The sequence below is a fragment of the Sciurus vulgaris genome (assembly GCF_902686455.1).
Source record: "Sciurus vulgaris genome assembly, chromosome: 7".
Classification (NCBI taxonomy): domain Eukaryota; kingdom Metazoa; phylum Chordata; class Mammalia; order Rodentia; family Sciuridae; genus Sciurus; species Sciurus vulgaris.
In genome coordinates this window covers 73,924,292-73,944,058 of record NC_136467.1, presented here as the reverse complement: position 1 = coordinate 73,944,058, position 19,767 = coordinate 73,924,292, and the positions used below count along the sequence as shown (strand labels likewise).

General features: G+C 35.7%; 1 protein-coding gene across 1 annotated transcript in view; it reads right to left on the bottom strand.

The window, feature by feature from the left end:
- MDN1 (midasin AAA ATPase 1) overlaps positions 1-19,767 on the bottom strand; it is a 166,378-nt gene that overhangs the window by 110,029 nt on the left and 36,582 nt on the right. Inside the window, exons 10-17 of the mRNA XM_079146702.1 lie at positions 15,437-15,630; positions 14,705-14,786; positions 11,431-11,526; positions 9,892-10,004; positions 8,413-8,561; positions 7,756-7,816; positions 2,587-2,798; positions 1,682-1,785 (exon numbers count right to left, since the gene is read on the bottom strand). Of these exons, the coding sequence (XP_079002828.1) occupies positions 1,682-1,785; positions 2,587-2,798; positions 7,756-7,816; positions 8,413-8,561; positions 9,892-10,004; positions 11,431-11,526; positions 14,705-14,786; positions 15,437-15,630 (1,011 nt within the window). The remainder of the gene's footprint in view (positions 1-1,681; positions 1,786-2,586; positions 2,799-7,755; positions 7,817-8,412; positions 8,562-9,891; positions 10,005-11,430; positions 11,527-14,704; positions 14,787-15,436; positions 15,631-19,767) is intronic.

The following is a 19,767-nucleotide window of genomic DNA, read 5'->3' as shown; positions in this document are numbered from 1 at the left end:
ATTTTGTGGATAGTCAAGTAAGTGATAATGTATTTAGGTGTTTAAAAAGCACCCAATTATAGTTTTCCCAGAACCCCAATAAATTGTCTGGGATGAGTATGGCAAGACCAGAAAAATGTCCGAAACAAGAGCATAGTAGTAGCTGGACATGGTTGTGCATGCCTGTGATCCTAGTGGCTCAGGAGGCTGAGGTTCTAAGCAACTTAGCAAAACCCTGTCTTAAAATAGAAAGTTAAAAAGGTCTGAGGATGTGGCTCAGTGGTAAAGCACCCCTTACCCTGGGTTAAATCCCTGGTATCAAAAAAAAAAAAGTATAGTAAGTATAGTAGTTGCAATACATGGCCTTTTACAGTTGCTTAAGAATATCAAAATGAATCTTTCCTCAGCTCCAGTGCACTGATGTTATTTCTTCAAGTTCTCTTTTCAGAAGCAATAAAAATATCTTATAATTCACTCAGTTAACAAATCAAAATCTGTTTTACTATTGCCAGGCACAGTGGCTCGTGCCTGTAATCCCAGCAGCTTGAGAGGTTAAGGTGGGAGGAAAGCAAGTTCAATGCCAGTCTCAGAAAATTAGCAAGGCCTTAAGCCACTTAGGGAGACCCTGTCTCCAAATAAAAGATTTCTTAAAAAAGGGTTGGAGATGTGGTTCAGTAGTTAAGTACCCTTGGGTTCAATCCCCAGTAGCCCCTCCAAAAAAATCTGTTTTACTATTTAAATTCCTCTATACTTTTATTTTCAGTTGATTCTAACAAAAATGTTCTACAAATTTAACTGAGAAAAATAAAACCTAACAAATACATTATCTTTGGTATAGCATTAAGTCCTAAAATATAAGCCTGACTTTGACAGCTCTTGACATTTTAATTGGTTATTTTATAAATAATCATATTTTTATAATTATATTAAAATTAAGCATGGCCTAGTACAGTGGCACATGCCTGAAATTCCCACGACTCAGGAGACTGAAGCAAGAGAATCACATGTTCAAAGGCAGCCTCAGCAACTTTGTGAGACCCTGCCTTAAAATAAAGAGGGCTGGGCAATGTAACTCAGTGGCAGAGTGTCCCCAGTACCCACCCAAAAGCCGTTAAGCACAGATGACCAAATTTCCCACACCCATGGCTGAATGAACCTTCTCTCTTACCAAACCAACCAAGACTCCTACCTCTTCAAGAACATGGTCTAAAAAGGGTTTCAAAGAAATAATATAAAAACGAAAACCAAATAATTTCAAGTTATATTTAATCAAACCAATCTTTCCCTATACAGACAAATGACACCAAATAGTAGAGCTGACCATGCCTTGTAATAAAAAATGGGACATGGCATGGAAGCAAGTGGACTTCGATCCCTCTCACACGCACTTTCACATTCCCAATGAGGCTGCAGCTGATCTCATCCTCAAACTTCTGCTAGTGTACACCCACTCTTGCCCACATACACACAGTAGAAGAACACAGAGTACAACACTTGATCTCGACTGCCTCTTTAAAAGTAATAATTGTGCTCACCAAGACATTATTACCATTGGGGCCATTTTTCAAAATCTCCCCCTGAATCATTATTTCATTCTTTTCTAAATTTTAAACACCAACACTAAAAACAACACAAAGAGAATATAAAATAGTAACATGCCACAAACCAACAGTTTCTTAACTCAAATATCTAAAGAAAATACCTCTACAAATGCAAATAATAGGGCATTTTCTGCCATTTTCATCTGTTGTTGGGCATGGTTGAGTCTAAGGCCAAAAGCTTCCCATTTCTCCTTTAGGAGTAACCCTAGAAGAGAATACAGAATTTAACACACATTTTATTAGTTGTCATCAATATTGCTTATAGAGCTATTAAACATCTAAAAATCATACAATTAACGAAACACAAAAATTAAGCATCTTCAACAATAGTATAAAAACCTACTTATTTATTTTTGAGTGTGGTGCTAGGAATTGAACTCAGGGTCACCCTTTCATGGAGCAATTCCCCTTGCCCTTTTTATTTATTTATTTATTTTTGAGACAAGGTCATGCTAAGTTGCTGAGGTCAGCCTTGAACTTGTGATACTCTTGCCACAGCTTTCCAAGTCACTGGGATTACAGGCATGAGACACCTCACACTGATCAAGAGTGTAAAACACTAAATGGAAACATTTACAAAATGCTAACTTATGTACCAACCATTATGCAATTTAGCTGAATTTTATGCACATCTATATGTATACTGGTCAATTCATGTGTCCTTATAACAACCCTTTGAAGTAGTTGCTGTTATTACCATTTAATAGATGAGAAAGTATAGAGAAGCTATCAAAAGTTCCTTGGCTATGCAATTCAGCACTTTAGAAAACATGATATGCAAACAAATAAGCAGTGTTTGTACATTAGCATTATCAGCAATTTGTTTTTTGCAGCAATCATGCCTAGAAGCATGGCAGCAGCAACACTTCAAAATTTGTCATCTTTGCCAAAAGTCCTAGAAAGTTCCAATTTGCATTTCTTTATTTTTACCCCATACTTTTCTTCTAGCTGTTAAATAAGCCTCAGTCGCATGCCTTCCCACCAGCAATCTGGGTCAGATTCTTACCAGTTTCACTCTCCTTTCCTTCCTTTTTAACAGCAGATTTATGTACATGCTGCATTAGTCTCAGAAGGTCATGCCACCGTTTTTGCCTGTAACAGGTCTGAATGTGTCCCAAGAAAGTAAAGTTTTGTTTTTTGGAAAACGTCTGGGCAAAGAGCTCCTCAAATGCTTCTCGTAGGGGTAGCCAAATGAGCTTATGGTCCACCGGCTTGTAACTGAAACAAAAAAAGGTAAATGTGATTCACAAACTTCTGAAGCTAATAGAAATTAAAAAGTACAGATCAGAATAATCAGAACCAGAACTACAACCAAAATATTAAAATCTATGTCAAAGTTTTAAATTATAATCTAGTCTTTCATTCCAAGCATTTGAAGGATTTCTACTTGTTCAACAGTATTAGAAAAAATTTCAAATTTCCAGTTAGACAATAAAAGATATGCTATTTATTTTACTATCATGTTTAAGTAAACGTGTAGAGGAATTAATGATGAATCATTTAAAACTGATCAAACATATCTCAAGACATTTTTGAAGAAAAACAACATATAAAATGTATACATTTAAATAAGAACTCAATTCTATGCATTCTCCTTTGGGCAGGAGTTGTGATGATATTGCTCCTGATGGGAAAAAACTAGTAGGAGAGGGAAAGCATGAGGAGGTGAGTTTTATGATATGGTAATGGTTTATGACCATCCATAGCTCAGCTTTTATTTCATAGTATTTAGATTTTCTTAGTCCTTAGTCCTTTTATTTCTCTGGCCAGAGAAAGAAATTAGTTTGAGTTTCATTTAATATTACAGTGGAGAGCATAACAGGAAAAAAAGTAAGAAAACACTGTTTGTAGCTAATACATAAAAGTAGGCTTAGTAGAATTAAATGCTTCTAGAAAATCTGAAGCACATAATTTTCTGTAACCTAAGTACTACAATTCAAGGACAGTACGATAAATTTTAATTCTAAGAAAAATAATTTACTTTGAAAACTGAAAAAATGCCAAAATATATTAAAGAACAGCCAAACATAATTAGAGAACTCATAGATTACTATGTACTCATCACCTTATGAGGGAAAAATAATGAGATGAGTAAGACCCAATGACCTGGTACTAAGCACCTACACTAACAAGTCAGGTTCCAGAGAGAAAAAGTTTGGAAACTTCAAACTCATTTCTACTTACCCATAAGCACGAACATATTGATAAAGGCATTTCTTTACTGCATTTGTTCAACAAAAATTTACTGAGCACCTATGTATGTGTTAGGCACCGAGTCAACAAGACCTATAAGGTCCTGCCCCTATTAACTTACAATCTAATAAGGGAAAAAAAGAAATAAATCTACTATAAACTATCAAGCAGTATAGTTTATACTGCTATGAATAACAAGTAGGGCAAAAGGAAAGTAGGTGGTGAGGGTATTAATAACATAAGTATCAGTCAGGAAAGCTTTGTTGAAGAAGGGACATTTGAAAGACAACTAAATCAAACAAGGAAATAAGCTAAACAGGTTATCTGTGGGTGGCATCAAAAGCCACAGAGGAAATATCAAGTGTCTGTGGGAGTCAGAGGATACCACCAAAATGGAATAGCTAGCAAGGGTCTAGCTGATGCAACATGGAATAAGCACTTAAAGTTCAGCAGCAAAACCAGGATGGAGATCATGTCAGAGAACTGCCAGTACCAGGTTAAAGGCCTTATAGTCCCCACCCCCACTCCCTCTGCAAAGCCTTTGGGTTGTATTTTAAATGGAATGAGCAGTGGAGGAATTTGAGGAGAAGAGTAATATAATCTGATTATACTTCGAAAGGATCATTTTAACTACCAGGTGGATGCTGGATGTGGTAGACACAACTGTAATCCCAGGGACTTGGGAGGCTAAGGCAGGAGGATTCCAAGTTCAAAGTCAGCCTCAGCAACTTAGACCCTATAAACTTAGCAAGACCCTGTCTCTAAAAAAATGGAGAATGTGGCTGGAAATGTGGCTCAATGGTTAATCACCCCTGGGTTCAATCCATGACACAAAACAACCAAACACCAAAAAAACTACCACATGGCAAAAGAGACTATAGGAAGTTAGGAGCTGAAGCAAAGAAAAAGACCAAAGCACAGGACCACACAAAAGATGACGAACTAAAATGACAACAAGGGAAGTGGTGAGAAATGAAACAAAATATACATGTCATTTAAATAAAACTGCTAGTTTTGAAAACAGTATAAATGGAATCCAAAGCTAAAAGAGGGAGCATTGTTATGGAAGAACACAGATTCTTATGAAATAAGACTATCTGAGTTTATATCCTGGATCCACTATTACCTTGAACAAGTGACAATTATCTCTTTTCCTCAGTTCCCTTATGTGTAAAGGGAGAAAAACAAGTCTGTGCCTCATGCCTGTTAAGAAAGTCAATTAATACAGAGAGAGGACTCAAATAGTACCTGGCATATGATGAGTGCCACAAAGAGTTAGTTGTTATTACTAATATTAATCAAGTACTGCTATTACTGTCTATCAAATTTATGAAAGACATGACTTAATAAAAACTAGACCGAGTTCCTTAAAAGATAAGTTTATTTAAAGTTGAGCATAGTTGCTAAAGCACAGTTAGGTCAATATGATTCAATTAATGAAAAAATGGGCCTGCGGATGTAAGTCAATAGGAGAGCATATACTTAGCATGCATGAAACCCTGGTATTAGATTAATCCTCAAAAGAAGAGAACAGAACAGAAAAAGCATACAGCCCGGAAAAAGAAAATATTGAGAACCCCAAATTAACTATAACACACATACTTAACAGAAACAGAACTGATACCAGGGAAAACACCAAGGAAACACAACACAAACTATTGTACAGCTAAGTTTTCTTTGCTAAAGTGTCTTTATCAGAAAAATGTGTCTTAGAAGCAACTTCAATGTCAAGAAGGACACGTGTCCAGGACAACTGCTCCCATGGTAAATAAATCAGCAACCTATTGTATACATTAGAACTATATGGAGGAGGTCATTTGAAGCTGGGCATCATGGCAAACACCTATAATCCCAGTGCCTTCAAAGGTTGAGGCAGGAGGATCACTTGAGGCCAGCCTCATCAATTAGTAGGACCCTGTCTCAAAATTTAAAAAAGATTAAAAAGGACTGGGGATATAGCTCAGGGAAAGTACTACTATAGTTCAATCCCCAGTACCTGCCCCTCCCCTGCAAAATCGGTTCACTTGAAAATGGCTAAAACTAAAGAAAATGACTCTTCAAAATAAAGAACAGAAAATGTAAAAGAGACACAAAACAGTATATGCTAAGTAATAAAAAATAAATCATAAATGGTATTTCTTCATTTCATGGTCAGGTTCTAAGTTTACTGTTTCTGCCCCCTGTGTAGTTCCTTTTAACAATGGTTCCATGGGTGGAAAGGAAATGTGGTTGGCCATTTTCATTCTATTTCTATGATCTTTTGATTTTCCTCAATCTTTTTTTTTTCTTTTCTCTTCATTGCCAACTTCTCCAAAGAGAACCTTCCTTCTAAAAACTAAAAACATTAGTTTTTCCCTCAGAGGCTGCCTTCTCTCAAGTCCCTTCTCTATGCTGTATATTTTTCTATTTATTGTCAGACTTTTTTGTTCTAGAATGATTTTATCTGCTACACCTAAGTTCTCTGTCCCTCTTTCATGGGGTCTCTTAAGCTGTACCCATCTCAAACCCTGTTGGAATTTGGTTTCTCAAATCACATAGGTAATGAGAAAGATCTATGGACTGCCTGCCTGAAGTCCACTTTAAAGACAAAAAATAAGTTAAAAATTAAATGAAAGGGCTAGGGTGTAGCTCAGCAATATAGTGCTTGCCCAGCATGTGCAAGATCTATATTATATACTGCCCCGACCAATTGAAAATCAAATGAAGGAAAAAAAAAAAACCCATCATGCTAACACTTATCAAAAGCAAGGGGTGATATTTACTAACAATGATAGGAAGATAATTTTCAGTAATGAAAATAGTTTGGTGCCATTAAAGACCTGAATTTTATATAGTCTTTACTTCTAATAATAATTTTTAAAAAAATCAATCCAAAGGATGCACATTTGTAAACCAAAACAATCACGTCCATAAATAATCTATTCCCAACATAATACTTGATATATGCTAGATATATTTAAATATACATATAATTTAAATATAAATTATAAAAGAAATGGAACTAACCACACACCATAGGAATAGGAATATCACCCTTTTCTGGCCTGTCTCCTTGCCTTCTCCCAAAATTTGTTTTCCATTTCTTGACTTTTCTAAAATGACTTTTGATCTTCCATCTTACACAAAATGATTCTTAAGGGAGTCACCTAACCACCTACACTATGATATGTATTACAAGATTTGATTTATGCCACTTCTACTAATTTGAGAATACAGAGAACAAGGGAAATTTTCAACAATACAAAAATTGAGGAGTATGTAAAGTTTTCTTTTGGCAACTGATGCTAATCTACTCACAAGGAAAACTGGATATATTCTAGTCACCAATTTGGCACCAAAATGAAATTCTAGTTAATTATCTGTTAGTTATACATCTTTTGTAATATCAACTGCATCAGGGCACAAATGGGTTCCTGTGTATTCAATACATTTAAAATAACTTGAAATGACTGATAGAATACTATAAATTCTTAGAAGAAAAGATGAATTTGTCTGTGTTTGATTACTCTAAGATTAATGCCACTTGTGTTAGGAATACTTAAAAGTAGGAAATTACTGAAGACATATATAGATACAAAAAAATAAATAAACAGCATAGATATGCCTGGTTAAATATAAAAGACCTGAAGAAACGTCTTTGTAAAGTGAAAGTAAAATCTTCATAAAGGTTCTTAAAACCTGTGCTTTAGTTCAACTTACTATATACACAAACATAGCTGATTACATACTTGTCTGGTTTGTCCTCCCTTTTCCCTTCCAGAGTATCATCTTTGAGAAGAAGGACCTCAATTGTTCTTGAAGAAAATCACCTACCATACCCAAGAGCCTCTCAATAAATTCTAATAAGTACCCTGCTGGGGTGCAGCAAGGGGTGCTAGTCTTTGAATATTTTCCCTAGGCTGCCTGAGCTTAGTAAGAGAATAGTGTTTCTTACCTCAAGCAGTAAACACAAAACATGAAAAAAATTTCAAATCACACTTACCCTCCAAGCAAGTCTGCAGTGTCACTCTGCTGATTCATGTTGACAACCCTCAAACGGTGGCCTTTAAAAAAGAAAGGGGAAAAGAATTATTCCAAACACATTAATGCTGATTAATATTCAGTATACATCTTAAGGATGTAGGGACATAGAATAGGGCAAATCTTTAATATGCATTTCCTCGGATCTTCTCATTTTACTTCAAGGTTCACAAAACTTAAAAAATTTTCTCATATCCCCATATAGATACAAAAGAATCACATTCACTGTAGCATTATTGTTGAAGCATCTGATAACTATAATAGGAAAAGATCCTTCAGTAAATCAAGATCTACAAACTAGGACTAAATAAAATGTCCATAATGTATAATTATTTGGCCATTAGAAGTCAAATTTTAAAAAAATATTTTACGTCCAATTTACTAACTGCAATATGTAGGGCACAATTCCATCTGTATCAAAACAATATCTATATGTATTTGAACAACATAAATCAATCCAATCAGTTAATAGTGGTTATTTCTAGGTAAAGAACACATGTGAAGTAAGGTCACCTTTTAAACTCTAGTAATCTTTAGACTTACTGTTTAAAAACAAAACAAAAAACCAAAAGAGTTAGTGCAAAATGCCTGAGGGTAGTCACTTCCCTCTAGGAGTTACCTGTAATGTGAGCCAAGTATTGGACAGTAGAGGTTTTGCCAGTCCCAGTCTCTCCCACCAGCAGCACAGGCTCCCCTTTGCTGACACACACTGCGAGCTGTTCAATGAGAACAGAGGATGGCCGTGTGGCAGCAAAAGTGAACTTTTCTCTAGGAATGGGGAAAAGAAGTTTAAAGGTCAGCCTGGGTATACACATCAGTGATAAAGCACTTGACCAACATGAGCAAGACCTTAGATTTGATCCCCAGTGAAGATGATTACCATTTAAAAAAAAAAAGTCAGCCTGCAAGCTTTTCTAACTGTTGAAAGGAACTATATTTCCCAGGCTCAACAAACAGGAATGAGGAAGCAGCCCTGAGTAACTAACTTCATGCTATACCAAATATTCCTACAACATATCAATTATAAAATTTATCTGCTCTGCAAACACTAACAAGTCATGTACCTGGGTAAGATGCTAGGCTCTAGAAATTCAAAGCATCCATAAGACACTATCTACATTAGCTGTGTCTTGAACAAATGATTTAACCTGCTTTAGCCTCAGTATCCTCACCTATAAAATGTTTATGATATTACTTAATTACAATGGGTGTAATAGTCTTTCCCCAAAATTCTGTCTACCCAGAATGTGTGGGACTTTATTTTGAAATAGGGTATTTGCAGATTAAACCAAGTTAAGATGAGGTCATACTACTTAGGATGGGCATTAAATTCAACAGCTGGTGACTTTGTAAAAAGATATCTGGAGACAGAAACACAGGGGAGAGAAGGCCATGAGACAATGAAGACAGAAATTGGAGGGACACAGACCAAGGAAAACAAAGACTGCTAAGAGCCAAAATCATTCAGAAATTAGCAAAAAATTATTCTTCCCTAGACCTTTCAGAGGGAACATGACCCTGTTGACAACTTGACTTCGGTCTTCTAACCTCCAGAACTGTAAGAATAATGTCTGTTCTTTAAAGTCACCAAATTTATTGTCATTGTTAAGGCAATCCCAGGACACCAACATACTAATTTATAGGACTATTACAACTATATGAAAAAGCAAATGCACACTTAGTATAGGGCTGGGGATATAGCTCAGTTGGTAGAGTGCTTGCCTCAAAGCACTTAGTATAATGTCAGACATACATTAAGTTTATAATAAATACTACCTAGCTCAGAATCTTATTATAATCCCAGCCCTCAAAGAATTTACAGACTAATGGCAAAGTCTGACTTCTAGCTGAGCCCCACTTCACTAAATATACTACTCAGAGAAAAAAACCAAGGATCATCTTTGCTAGTTCCGTATCTCTAATGACCTTCATTGCCTCCTATTAACATCCAGTTTCACAGAACATACTTTGGATAAACACTGTTCCTTACCACATAGCATGCTGGCAAAATGACAGTTCAGGTCCACGTTTTGCTCAAAGGGCAATACTAGACCTTCTATTAATTCTTGATGAAAACACAGTTTAGAACTCCACTTACCTTTGCATGTGAACAGCCTCACTTTGTTTCCGAAGAAGACGTACTCGGCCTACTTGCACATCTAGTTCATTGATCAAAATTTCTGGTTTATAAAGTTGACAGAAAAATTCAACCTGTGGGAGGGAAAGACTTCAACTGATTAAGAATCTGCATGCTCTTTAACATTTCCTTATCCATAGAGGCTCACTGTGACCCTCTAATGAGCCTTCTACCAAGGAACACTCTCTACTTCCAAGATAGGCATGTTAGCTTTTAATCAAGGCTGGTTTTTCCTTATTTTCCAATTTTCTAATATATTTTTAAAAACATTGATCATATTTCCATAAATGGTCCTTTTTATTCATTTAAATAAACCTCTGCCTATATCCAAAGTGCACATTGCTGACAGACATTTCCTAACAGAGTAAAAAGAAAACAAATTATTAAAAAGCCTCAACTCTTAACGTATTTAAAAAAAAAAAAATCAGTAGATTTCTCTTCAACCATGCTTTGCTTTAAACTTCTAACATGGTTTATCTGAATAGTCATAGCAGAAAAAGAAGCTATGGAAGATGCTTCGGATTGTCTAGCCATCCATCTCTTTCCTTGTTGATAACTCAAGTTGGATTTTGTCCAGGTTTCACAAAAGCAAAAAGGAGCAAGATGCTCAAGGAAGGTGAGCCCTCACCAACCAAAGAGAGTGAATAATGATCAGTCTAAGTCAATCTTGGTAGTTTCATTCCTTTGCCCATTAAGATTAATACATGTATTAATTAAGCCCCCTTCAGTGGGGTATGCTATCACCCATAGCCCAGAACACCCCAACTACTTCAGAAGCTGAAGAAACATCTCCACTATTGCAGTTCCTTACATGAAGCATTTTAGAGTCATCATTCAAATGGGAATGCCAAACATCTGCTCAAGGTGAGCCCTAAACATTTCTACAGCCCCCAACACAACATTACCACTGTTGAAGGACTCTCTCCTCCAAAAATATATTTGTGTGTGTTTAGTGCTAGGGGTTGAACCCAGAGCCTTGTGCATGCTAAAGCACATGCTCTGCCCCAGAGCTACATTCTCAGCCCTTCAAAAATACATATTTGGATATAAAACAAGAATGGTAAAATATTAGCAGTGTCAGTGATAAACCTAAGTAGTGGATACACAGGTATTCATTGGTACTATTCTGAACTTTTCTGACATTAGAAGACATTAATAATAAAAGATTGGGGGGGGGGGGGGTCTCTAAGCTACAGACAAAGATGTTACTAACACAGAGTTCCAGTTCTAAACCTCTAACCCAGAGAATGGTCAGTAAAACTCTGGAGAATAAGGTATACATGTGATACAGGGCATGAGGAAACTGAAAAAATATATAACTAACTTGCAGGGGATTTAGGGAATGTTGGAAGTTTTAGGTCCATGAAAGACAGTAATGACACCAACATTCACAGAGGAGTCAACATTGCAAAAGTTATCCCAGGCATTGACCAGAAACCAGTAAGCAAGTTAAATACCTCAGTCTTCTTTCAATAGGAAAGTAAAAATAGCACAAAGTACCTTTTTCTTAGAAATGTTCAATTTACTTCCAATAACTTCTGCCATTTTCAGTTTGCTCATACGCTCAGACAGCATTGCTGTGAAACAATCCAGAGCCTATTAAAATAACCAAGGCAAATGCCAACTGATTAATGTCAACTGATTAAAAAAAAAAATACATGAATCACAGAACATCCTATCCTGACCTCGAGAGGGAGGAAAATATAATCCAGGCGGAATACTGACACAATACTGAAAGGGGTATAAATCTAAACATAGGACTTCACCTAATAGAAATCAGGGTGTTATTAATGAATTTCTGGCAAAATCAGAAACAAATAAAAACTAACTCATTTTGAAAATCCTAACTTCAGGAGAAGAGCAATTTAGTGTTAATTATTGGCTATATGGTTCATGGGAGAAACGACTCTCAGACGGTGCTGACATACCACCAAAAGCTTGCTTTGCAGCTGTAAGGGGAAAAGCTTGGTATGCAATGGAGGAACCACAGGCTCATTATCCTAGTCCACTACTCAATTTTAGCAGCCACCAGTAGGCCAACCAGATATGTCTTCTGGTGTAATGGAACAAAGTACCAACAAATAGATTATAACCCCCCAAAATTGAAATTCAATCCATCAAGCATTTCATTTAATTTCCATTTACAGGAAACACAAAGAATAAAATAAGATAAAGGACAATTTGAATCCACATGGCATAATAAAAAATATATCTATCTTGTCTTTGTTCCCAATTCTTAGCACAAAGCTTCAAATAATACTCATGGAATCATCCATGTGATATGTGTTGCTATTATTCACAAGCCACTTTGGGCCACACCTGAGTTTATGCTAACAGCAGTGACTCATAGTAGCCCTCTAAATTTTTTCAAGGGAGGGGTTAGCCATGCCAGAAAGATCAAGTTCATGAATAGATGGTTGAAACTTTCACCCTATCCCCAACCTCTAAAAGAGGCAAAGGGATTGAAGACTGAGTTTAAACCCATGACCAATAATATTAAGCCCTCAAGTAAGCTATGGATAACCAAGGCTGAGGAGTTTCCCAGTTGGTGAATACACTGATATACCAACCAGGAAGTGGTTTCTGGGTCATAAGAAGTTCCTGCATTGTAGGCCTCCCAAAACTTACCTTCAGGGTCTCCCAGTTACCTGTTTCTGAGTTGTATCCTATATAATAAAAATATAATCAAAAACATACTATCTTAAGTGAGTTCTGAGTCTTTCTAATAAATTAATGAAATAGAGGTGGGGGGTTATGAGAACCCCCAAATATAAATAGGCCATAGGTATGGGTGCTCTGCTCATAAACTCGCAGCTGGGATCTGAAGCAGGGACTATCTTACGGAGGACTAAATCCTAAACCTGTAGTGTATATACTCACTCTTGAGAAACATCAAAATTGGACTGAATTAATTCCAAGACACCAGTTGATGTCAGAATATATAAGCAAACACTTAAAGTCAGATGGTAAAACAATCTTAAAAAAAAAAAAAAAAAAAAATAGCCTGATGTTTTCAAAAGGGTGTGTGTTTAAAGGGAACTCTCATAATAAGAGTTATTAAGCTTCAAACCCTAGCACTATACACACACACACACGTATATAAATATGTATATATAAATAAAAGGACACATGTTATGGTGATAACAGTGCCAGGGAATTTCTAGATGGGGGAATATTTTTATTATCATCTTTGCTTTACTGCATTTTCCCATTTTTGACAGTACATGTATATTGTTCTATATTAATTATCTATATACAAGAGTTCATAGCAGCATTATTCACAATAGCTAAAAGGTGGAAACAACACAAATGTCCATCAACAGATAAATGGTAAAACGGAATGCTATATGAATACAACAGAGTATTACACCTTAAAGAATGAAGCACTGATTCTTCAAGGTAAGATATAGATTAAGCATGAAAATATGCCAAGCAAAGTTAGATACAAAAGGATACATATTGTATGGTTCTATTTATATGAACAGCCCAGAATTATCAAATCTATAAAGACAAGGTAGATTACCCCTCCTGGGGGATGGAGAAAGGAGGATATAGGAATAACAGAAAATTGAAGTATATACTTTTTGCAGAACATATCTCAATAATGTAGTTTTGTGTGTGTGTGTTTTTTGTTTGTTTGTTTGTTTGTTTTTTAAAGAGATGGGTTCTCACTATGTTGCCCAGGCTGGTCCCAAACTCCTGGGTCCAAGAGATTTTCCTGTCTCAGTCTCCCAAGTAGCTGGAACTGTGTGGTCCACTGCAAACAATTAATGAAGTGGCTTTATACAGGCACACCATAACATTTGACAATAGAAAATAAATAAGATGAATCCTACCAATGCCTCAATTTATTAGAAAAGTATAAAACAGTTATTTGTAAGAATGAAAAATGTAGAAAAATGGAGAATTCACTGGAAAACGAACGATAAGAACAGACTGCCACACAGCATTTCAGGGTTCAGTGTGGCTTGAGGGTAACTCTAAAGGAGTTTTCCTTCTATTCAAAAAAACTTCACTACTTACAAAAAGACAGTCTAAGTCAAATTGGGTTGCTGTTCTCATCCTCAATCCCAGCTGTCAGAAACCAGTAAAATCAAAATTGGTCAATGTTATGAGAGCCCACAGATAGGCAGCATCATTTTTATTCTTAAGCAGGAGGGAATAAATCCTGCTTTGTTCTTATGGAATCTGGTAGAGGTACACTTCAATAGGTCTTCCCTCTAACAAAACATATATTTTTTTAACCACAGTTATACTTTGTAATTCTCACATTTTCCCCTGTACTAAAGATAAAAACTCCCACTGAGGCAAGTGGAAGAACCAGATGAACACAAAATTTATCCGAACAACTTGAGAAATTATGCAATATACATAATACATATCTTAGAAACACTTCACATTTTACCACATCACCTTACCATTACTTAGGAGTTTACTTTTCATTTCACCTTTTAATTTCACTATCTCAAACCATTCTTCTTTTAAAATTAGTAACAAGTTGTCTTAAAAATTACGAAACATTTATTGTGCCCAACTAAGTTTTCTGTTTTGTTAGCAGTGCTGGGGATTAGCCCCAGGGCTAGCATGGTAGAAAGCCCTCTACTTCTGAGTCCTCAATTATTGTTAAAGCAATTTTAGTTTCACTTTTAACTAGCTAAGGATAATGAACCATGCCAAACCAAAGAAACTCTGACAGCAATCAAGAGACAGAATGAAAATCAATAGCTGTATAGAGGAGAACAAGGAGACAACCAACAGGAAGACTTTATCTTACCTCTTGAAAAATATTTAACGATGCCGATGAAGACGAACTGTCAAAGGTATGAGCAATCCTATTACACCAATTCAGTAGATCCCTTAAAAAAAAAAAAAAAAGGCTAAGAAATAAAAGATCATAGACCAGAGACATCAGTTTATTTAGCCCACTTAAGTTTAAGGACACCTGACAACTGAGTCCCATTTTTCTCTTCTAATGTAGAGAAAAAAGTATGAGAGGTGAGACCTTATCCCTATTAGGATGTGACCTATCACTCATTTTCTCCCATCCATCCAGATAAGAATAAAGGAAGGAAGCAACTAACTCTAATTAAAATGAGCGAAGTTGTCCATTCCTAACTCCCACTCCTCAAAGTGGCAAGTCCAACACCGAGAGAGGAGAGCTGAGGTGTAGAACTCATCATATGGAGAAAAATCCAAGGCAGCTAATTTAAGGTCCCACATGTCAGCAAAAGAAATCAGTTAAAGAGTTATGTTAATAGCTATTGTCAAGTTTGTTCTTAAAAGTTATTTTTTAAAGGTAAAAATAATATATTTATCAGGTCTTCCCAAGAGTACCTATAGATCTGAAAAAGATCTGACCTCATGAAGCAACCCAGAAATTTAATTTTCAAACTCAATGTCATTCATAACCACTTAGTTCCATTTGGTAAGAACTTCTGGGGGAAGTGGTTTTAAAAATATCAACTTGAAAAGAAAAGTCAACTCAAGGAAGTGTCAAGTCCAGTACCTTAGAGACAATTCTCTTCCCTCAAGGATAGGTCTTTTGTTTTCTCTTCTGGCTTCTGAAACTTCCTCAGCTGCCTGTTCACCTCCAATATAATTATCACTTGAAGAGTGATGTTTTTCTCCAGTAAGCTCAATATAAATGTCAAGCAGGTGATTAGCAGCTTCTAACAGGCTGGGATATCTGCTCTGAAGAACCTGACAGAGGGAGGGAAAAAGGAAAGAAAATTTAGCAGGAAGCATAGTACTTTTTAAAAGTACACATAGGGCTGGGTGCAGTGATGCATATTTTTAATCCCTGAGACTCGGGAAGGTGAGGCAGAATCTCAATTTAAAGCCTCAGCAACTTAGTAAGGTCCTAACCATCTTAATGAGACCCTGACTCAAAACAAAAAATTATAAAAGATCTGGGGGACACAGGTCTGTGATAAAGTGCCTCTGGGTTCCATCCCCAGTACCAAAAAATAAATAAACAATAGTACACATAGGACTCAGAGGTAGAGTACTTACCTAGCATGACTAAAGCCTTAGGTTTAATTCCTAGTACCACAAAAATAAAAATAAAATAAAATGTGCACATACACTGTTGACATTAGTCAACCAAAAAGCAGATTTCTCTATGAAATTTGTCATCTTTACCAAGCATAAAAATTTAAACCCTCACCTTCCCCTGGTCCCACCTGCACACCCTACTCACATGCCATGACTTTTTTTCCTACTTCAAACTCAGTTATCTGGCAGTCTCACCACTATAACACAGCTTTCAGGGTTGAAGTTGGATGGTAAAAGGCTCTCCAAGCAACCAAAACATATCATGTAGGCTGGGGATGTAGTTCAGTGACAGAACAATATATTAATGCCAAACAATGCCACCCCCCCAAAAAAAAGTATCCAAGGAATTTACTTAATAAAGAATTCTTCAAGAACTATTTACTGTGGTTCCAAATAATTCTAGTAAGGGTCATTACATAATTTCTCAGTCAAAAGTAAATTAGAAGCAGCTATGAGGAAACAGAAAAAGCCAGCCACAATGAAAGACAATAACGCTGCGTGCTGATAAAAAGTAATGGAATTTAAAAGAGAGAATTCATAATGCAGAAGATCTTGTCCTACTACTCACTTCAATAGGTACTGAGTATTTACTGTAGCATTATATTTGGTATTTATAATATTAGCTCCAAGAATTTATGTTGATATGAAACAGTCAAGTCTGTTTGAGAAGGCAGGGAACTAATTATACATTTGAAATACTAGCCAACCAATACATTTAAATTAGCTTGAGAAGAACATTGTGAATTCAATTTGTATATGTAATATCCACATATTTACAAAGGATATAGAACTGAAGGCCTAACAATGTCATTTCATGTGAATATATGTCATATCATGAGGTAGATATTATAGATTTTATTTCTTCATATACACACACACGCAAACATTTATTTGGCAGTACTAGAGATGGAACCTAGGGCCTCAAGCATGCTAGGCAAGCAATTTATCACTGAGGGACATACCCAATCCCTTTCTTTCAATTTTACTTTAAGACAGGATCTTGCTAAATTGCCCAGGCTGACCTCAAACCTGCAATCCTTCTACTTCTGCTTCCTGAGTAGGTGGGATTATAGGTGTGCACCACTAATGCCTAGCTCTTTGTGTTTTTTACTAAAGAATTTTACAATAAACATTGACAATATAAATTTCAAATGTAGTAAAAAAATAAAAAATAGAAGAGATTAATGAAATCAGCAATTTCAGTTTCAAGTATTTTTCAAATATAGAATATATATTTTTGTTTATGGAGGGAAAATTTACAAAATTTATCATATATTTGGGCATAAAAAATTTTTATATTGGGCTGGGGTTGTGGTTCAATGGTACAGCACTTGTCTGGCACATGTGAGGCTTTGGGTTTGATTCTCAGCACCATACACAAATAAATAAATTAAATAAAGGTCCACTGACAACTAAAAAAAAATTTTTAAAAAAAGTCATATTTTATTTTCATACCTTAGGTTATGGTTCATACACAGATTCCTTCTGTTATGTGTAGAATTTTTACAAATACATATAATTATGTAACCAACATTACAAAATATAGATAAGTTCTATCACTTCCCAAACAAAAAGTTTCCTTTTACCCCTTATAACCAATCCCTTCTACGAATCCTACTCCTAAAAATAATGCATCAGATTCCCATCCCTATGGTTTTGTCTCTCAAATACTATGTACATGGAATCATACAGGATGTAGTCTGTAATTTGGTTTCTCTTACTTAGCATGATTTTGAGATTCATGTAGGTATTACTGCATGTATCATCAGTGGCTCAGTTCATTCCATTTTTAATGCCAAGAAGTAAATCCTTTATATGATTGTATTATAATCAGAAAAAAAAATAAAAAGGAGCTAATTTTACTTAGAAAAAAAAAAAAAACTTGGTCAGAGTCTGGGGATATAGCACAAAAGAAAAAAAAAAAGAAAGAAACAATAACAACAAAAGACAACTTTATGAAGTTTAACACTTAAGCAAAGGCTTGGCTGTTTGGAAAAAGGTTTGGAATAAAAAGGATTTTTATGTACTTGCATTCCATAGCCCCCCAAAACCTTTTATTATTACAATAAATGTCAAAAATGAAACATAATATCACACTGAAGAAGTAATCTTATATAAACAGTTCTATTATCAATTTGATATTGTGGAAGTTCTTTCCTTTAATAAGCATTTATTAAGTATCTATTATTTTTTTTTAATCAGACACTATTCCAAGGGTGGAAAATTAAAATAAGGGATGGAGTCCACCCTCAAGGAGTCCTGCTTCTGCTGGCTGGAGAAGCAGATGTGCAAAGAATCAAATTTGCAGCATAAAAGACAACACAGTCAGCACTACTTTGGAGACCCATGAAGGTTTCAGGAGGAAGTGAGACTGTCAGAGGTCACAAGCTGCTACTGGTACAGGGACCAGAGAAAGCAGGATATTAAAGACTTAAGTGAATGAATGAATACACCCATAAAAGAAAGAGCTGCATTATAACAGAGCATACAACAAACACAGCACTACTATGTGTCAAGGGCTTGCTAAATACTGAGGACAAAAAAGTGAGTGAGTTATTGGAGGAGCTTATAATTGGGTAGGGAGGGTACATCAGACAGACATCTAGAGAAATCTAGATGAGACCAGAAATCTAGAGAGATATGAAAGTCATGACTACAAAACAGACTGTATGCTGAGAAAAATCACATTGCCAAGGAAAGGCTTCTTAGAGATTCGAATGATGATCAACCTTTCCTTAGTAATATGGGGAAGTAGATATCCTGAGAACCCCTCTGCTAATAAACACCTAAAATGCTGGGGAGAAATATTTGAGATTGTGGGTGATTAACAATGGCAGAGCACTTGCCTACCATAGGTTCTGGGTTCAATCTCCAGCACCACCAACAAAAAAAGGTTGTCTGAAAACGTTTTCTTCTATTTATCTATAAACTAACACCAAGAAAAAGCAAAACATCCTTTCTATACCTGAATGACCAGTGATAATGCTTTATTCTACTCTTCATGATGAAATGTTGGGAAACAGGAAGCTTTCAAGTGAGGAGGTGGGTACAGGAGAGACGGGAGGTGAGCATTATAAAGTAAGGAGTACCTCTTAATGATCTGGGATAACCAGCAATCCTACAAACTGAATCAATGCACAAAACCCATAAAATAATTCACCTCAATTCTTACTGATGCCCAAAACAAAAAGTGTGCTAAGTTCTTGATTGTGAAAGACATTAGTTACAAACACTTAACAAAAAAATCTTGCGGGGAAAATTTAAATATGACCTAATGGTCTAAGAATTAAATAATATGGAGAAATTACTGTTCAGGTCACTGGGTATAATGATGTCATTATGGTTATATATTTACAGTTTTAGAAATTCATGCTGAATTTAGGGGTAAAATGTTAGGAGATTTACTTTCAAATGTATCAGTCAAGAAAAAATAATCCATAAAGCAAATAGAGTAAAAATGTTAGCACATATAGTGTTAAATTTAGGTTGATAACTGCTTTGGTGTTTCATCATACAGGTCAAATAGGCCAAATGACCCTTATTCAAAATGCTTGGAACCAGAAATGTTGTAGATTTCAGTTTTTTTTTTTTTTTTTTTTTAGATTCTGGAATATTTGCATATACTAACAAGGTATTTTTGGAGAGAGGACCCAAGTCTAAACACAAATTCTCATGCTTCATACACACCTTAAAGTAATTTTATGCAGTATCTTTAGTGTACCTGCATTTTAACTACCACTCAACAACATGAGGTCAGGTATGACATTTTTCACTTGTGGCATC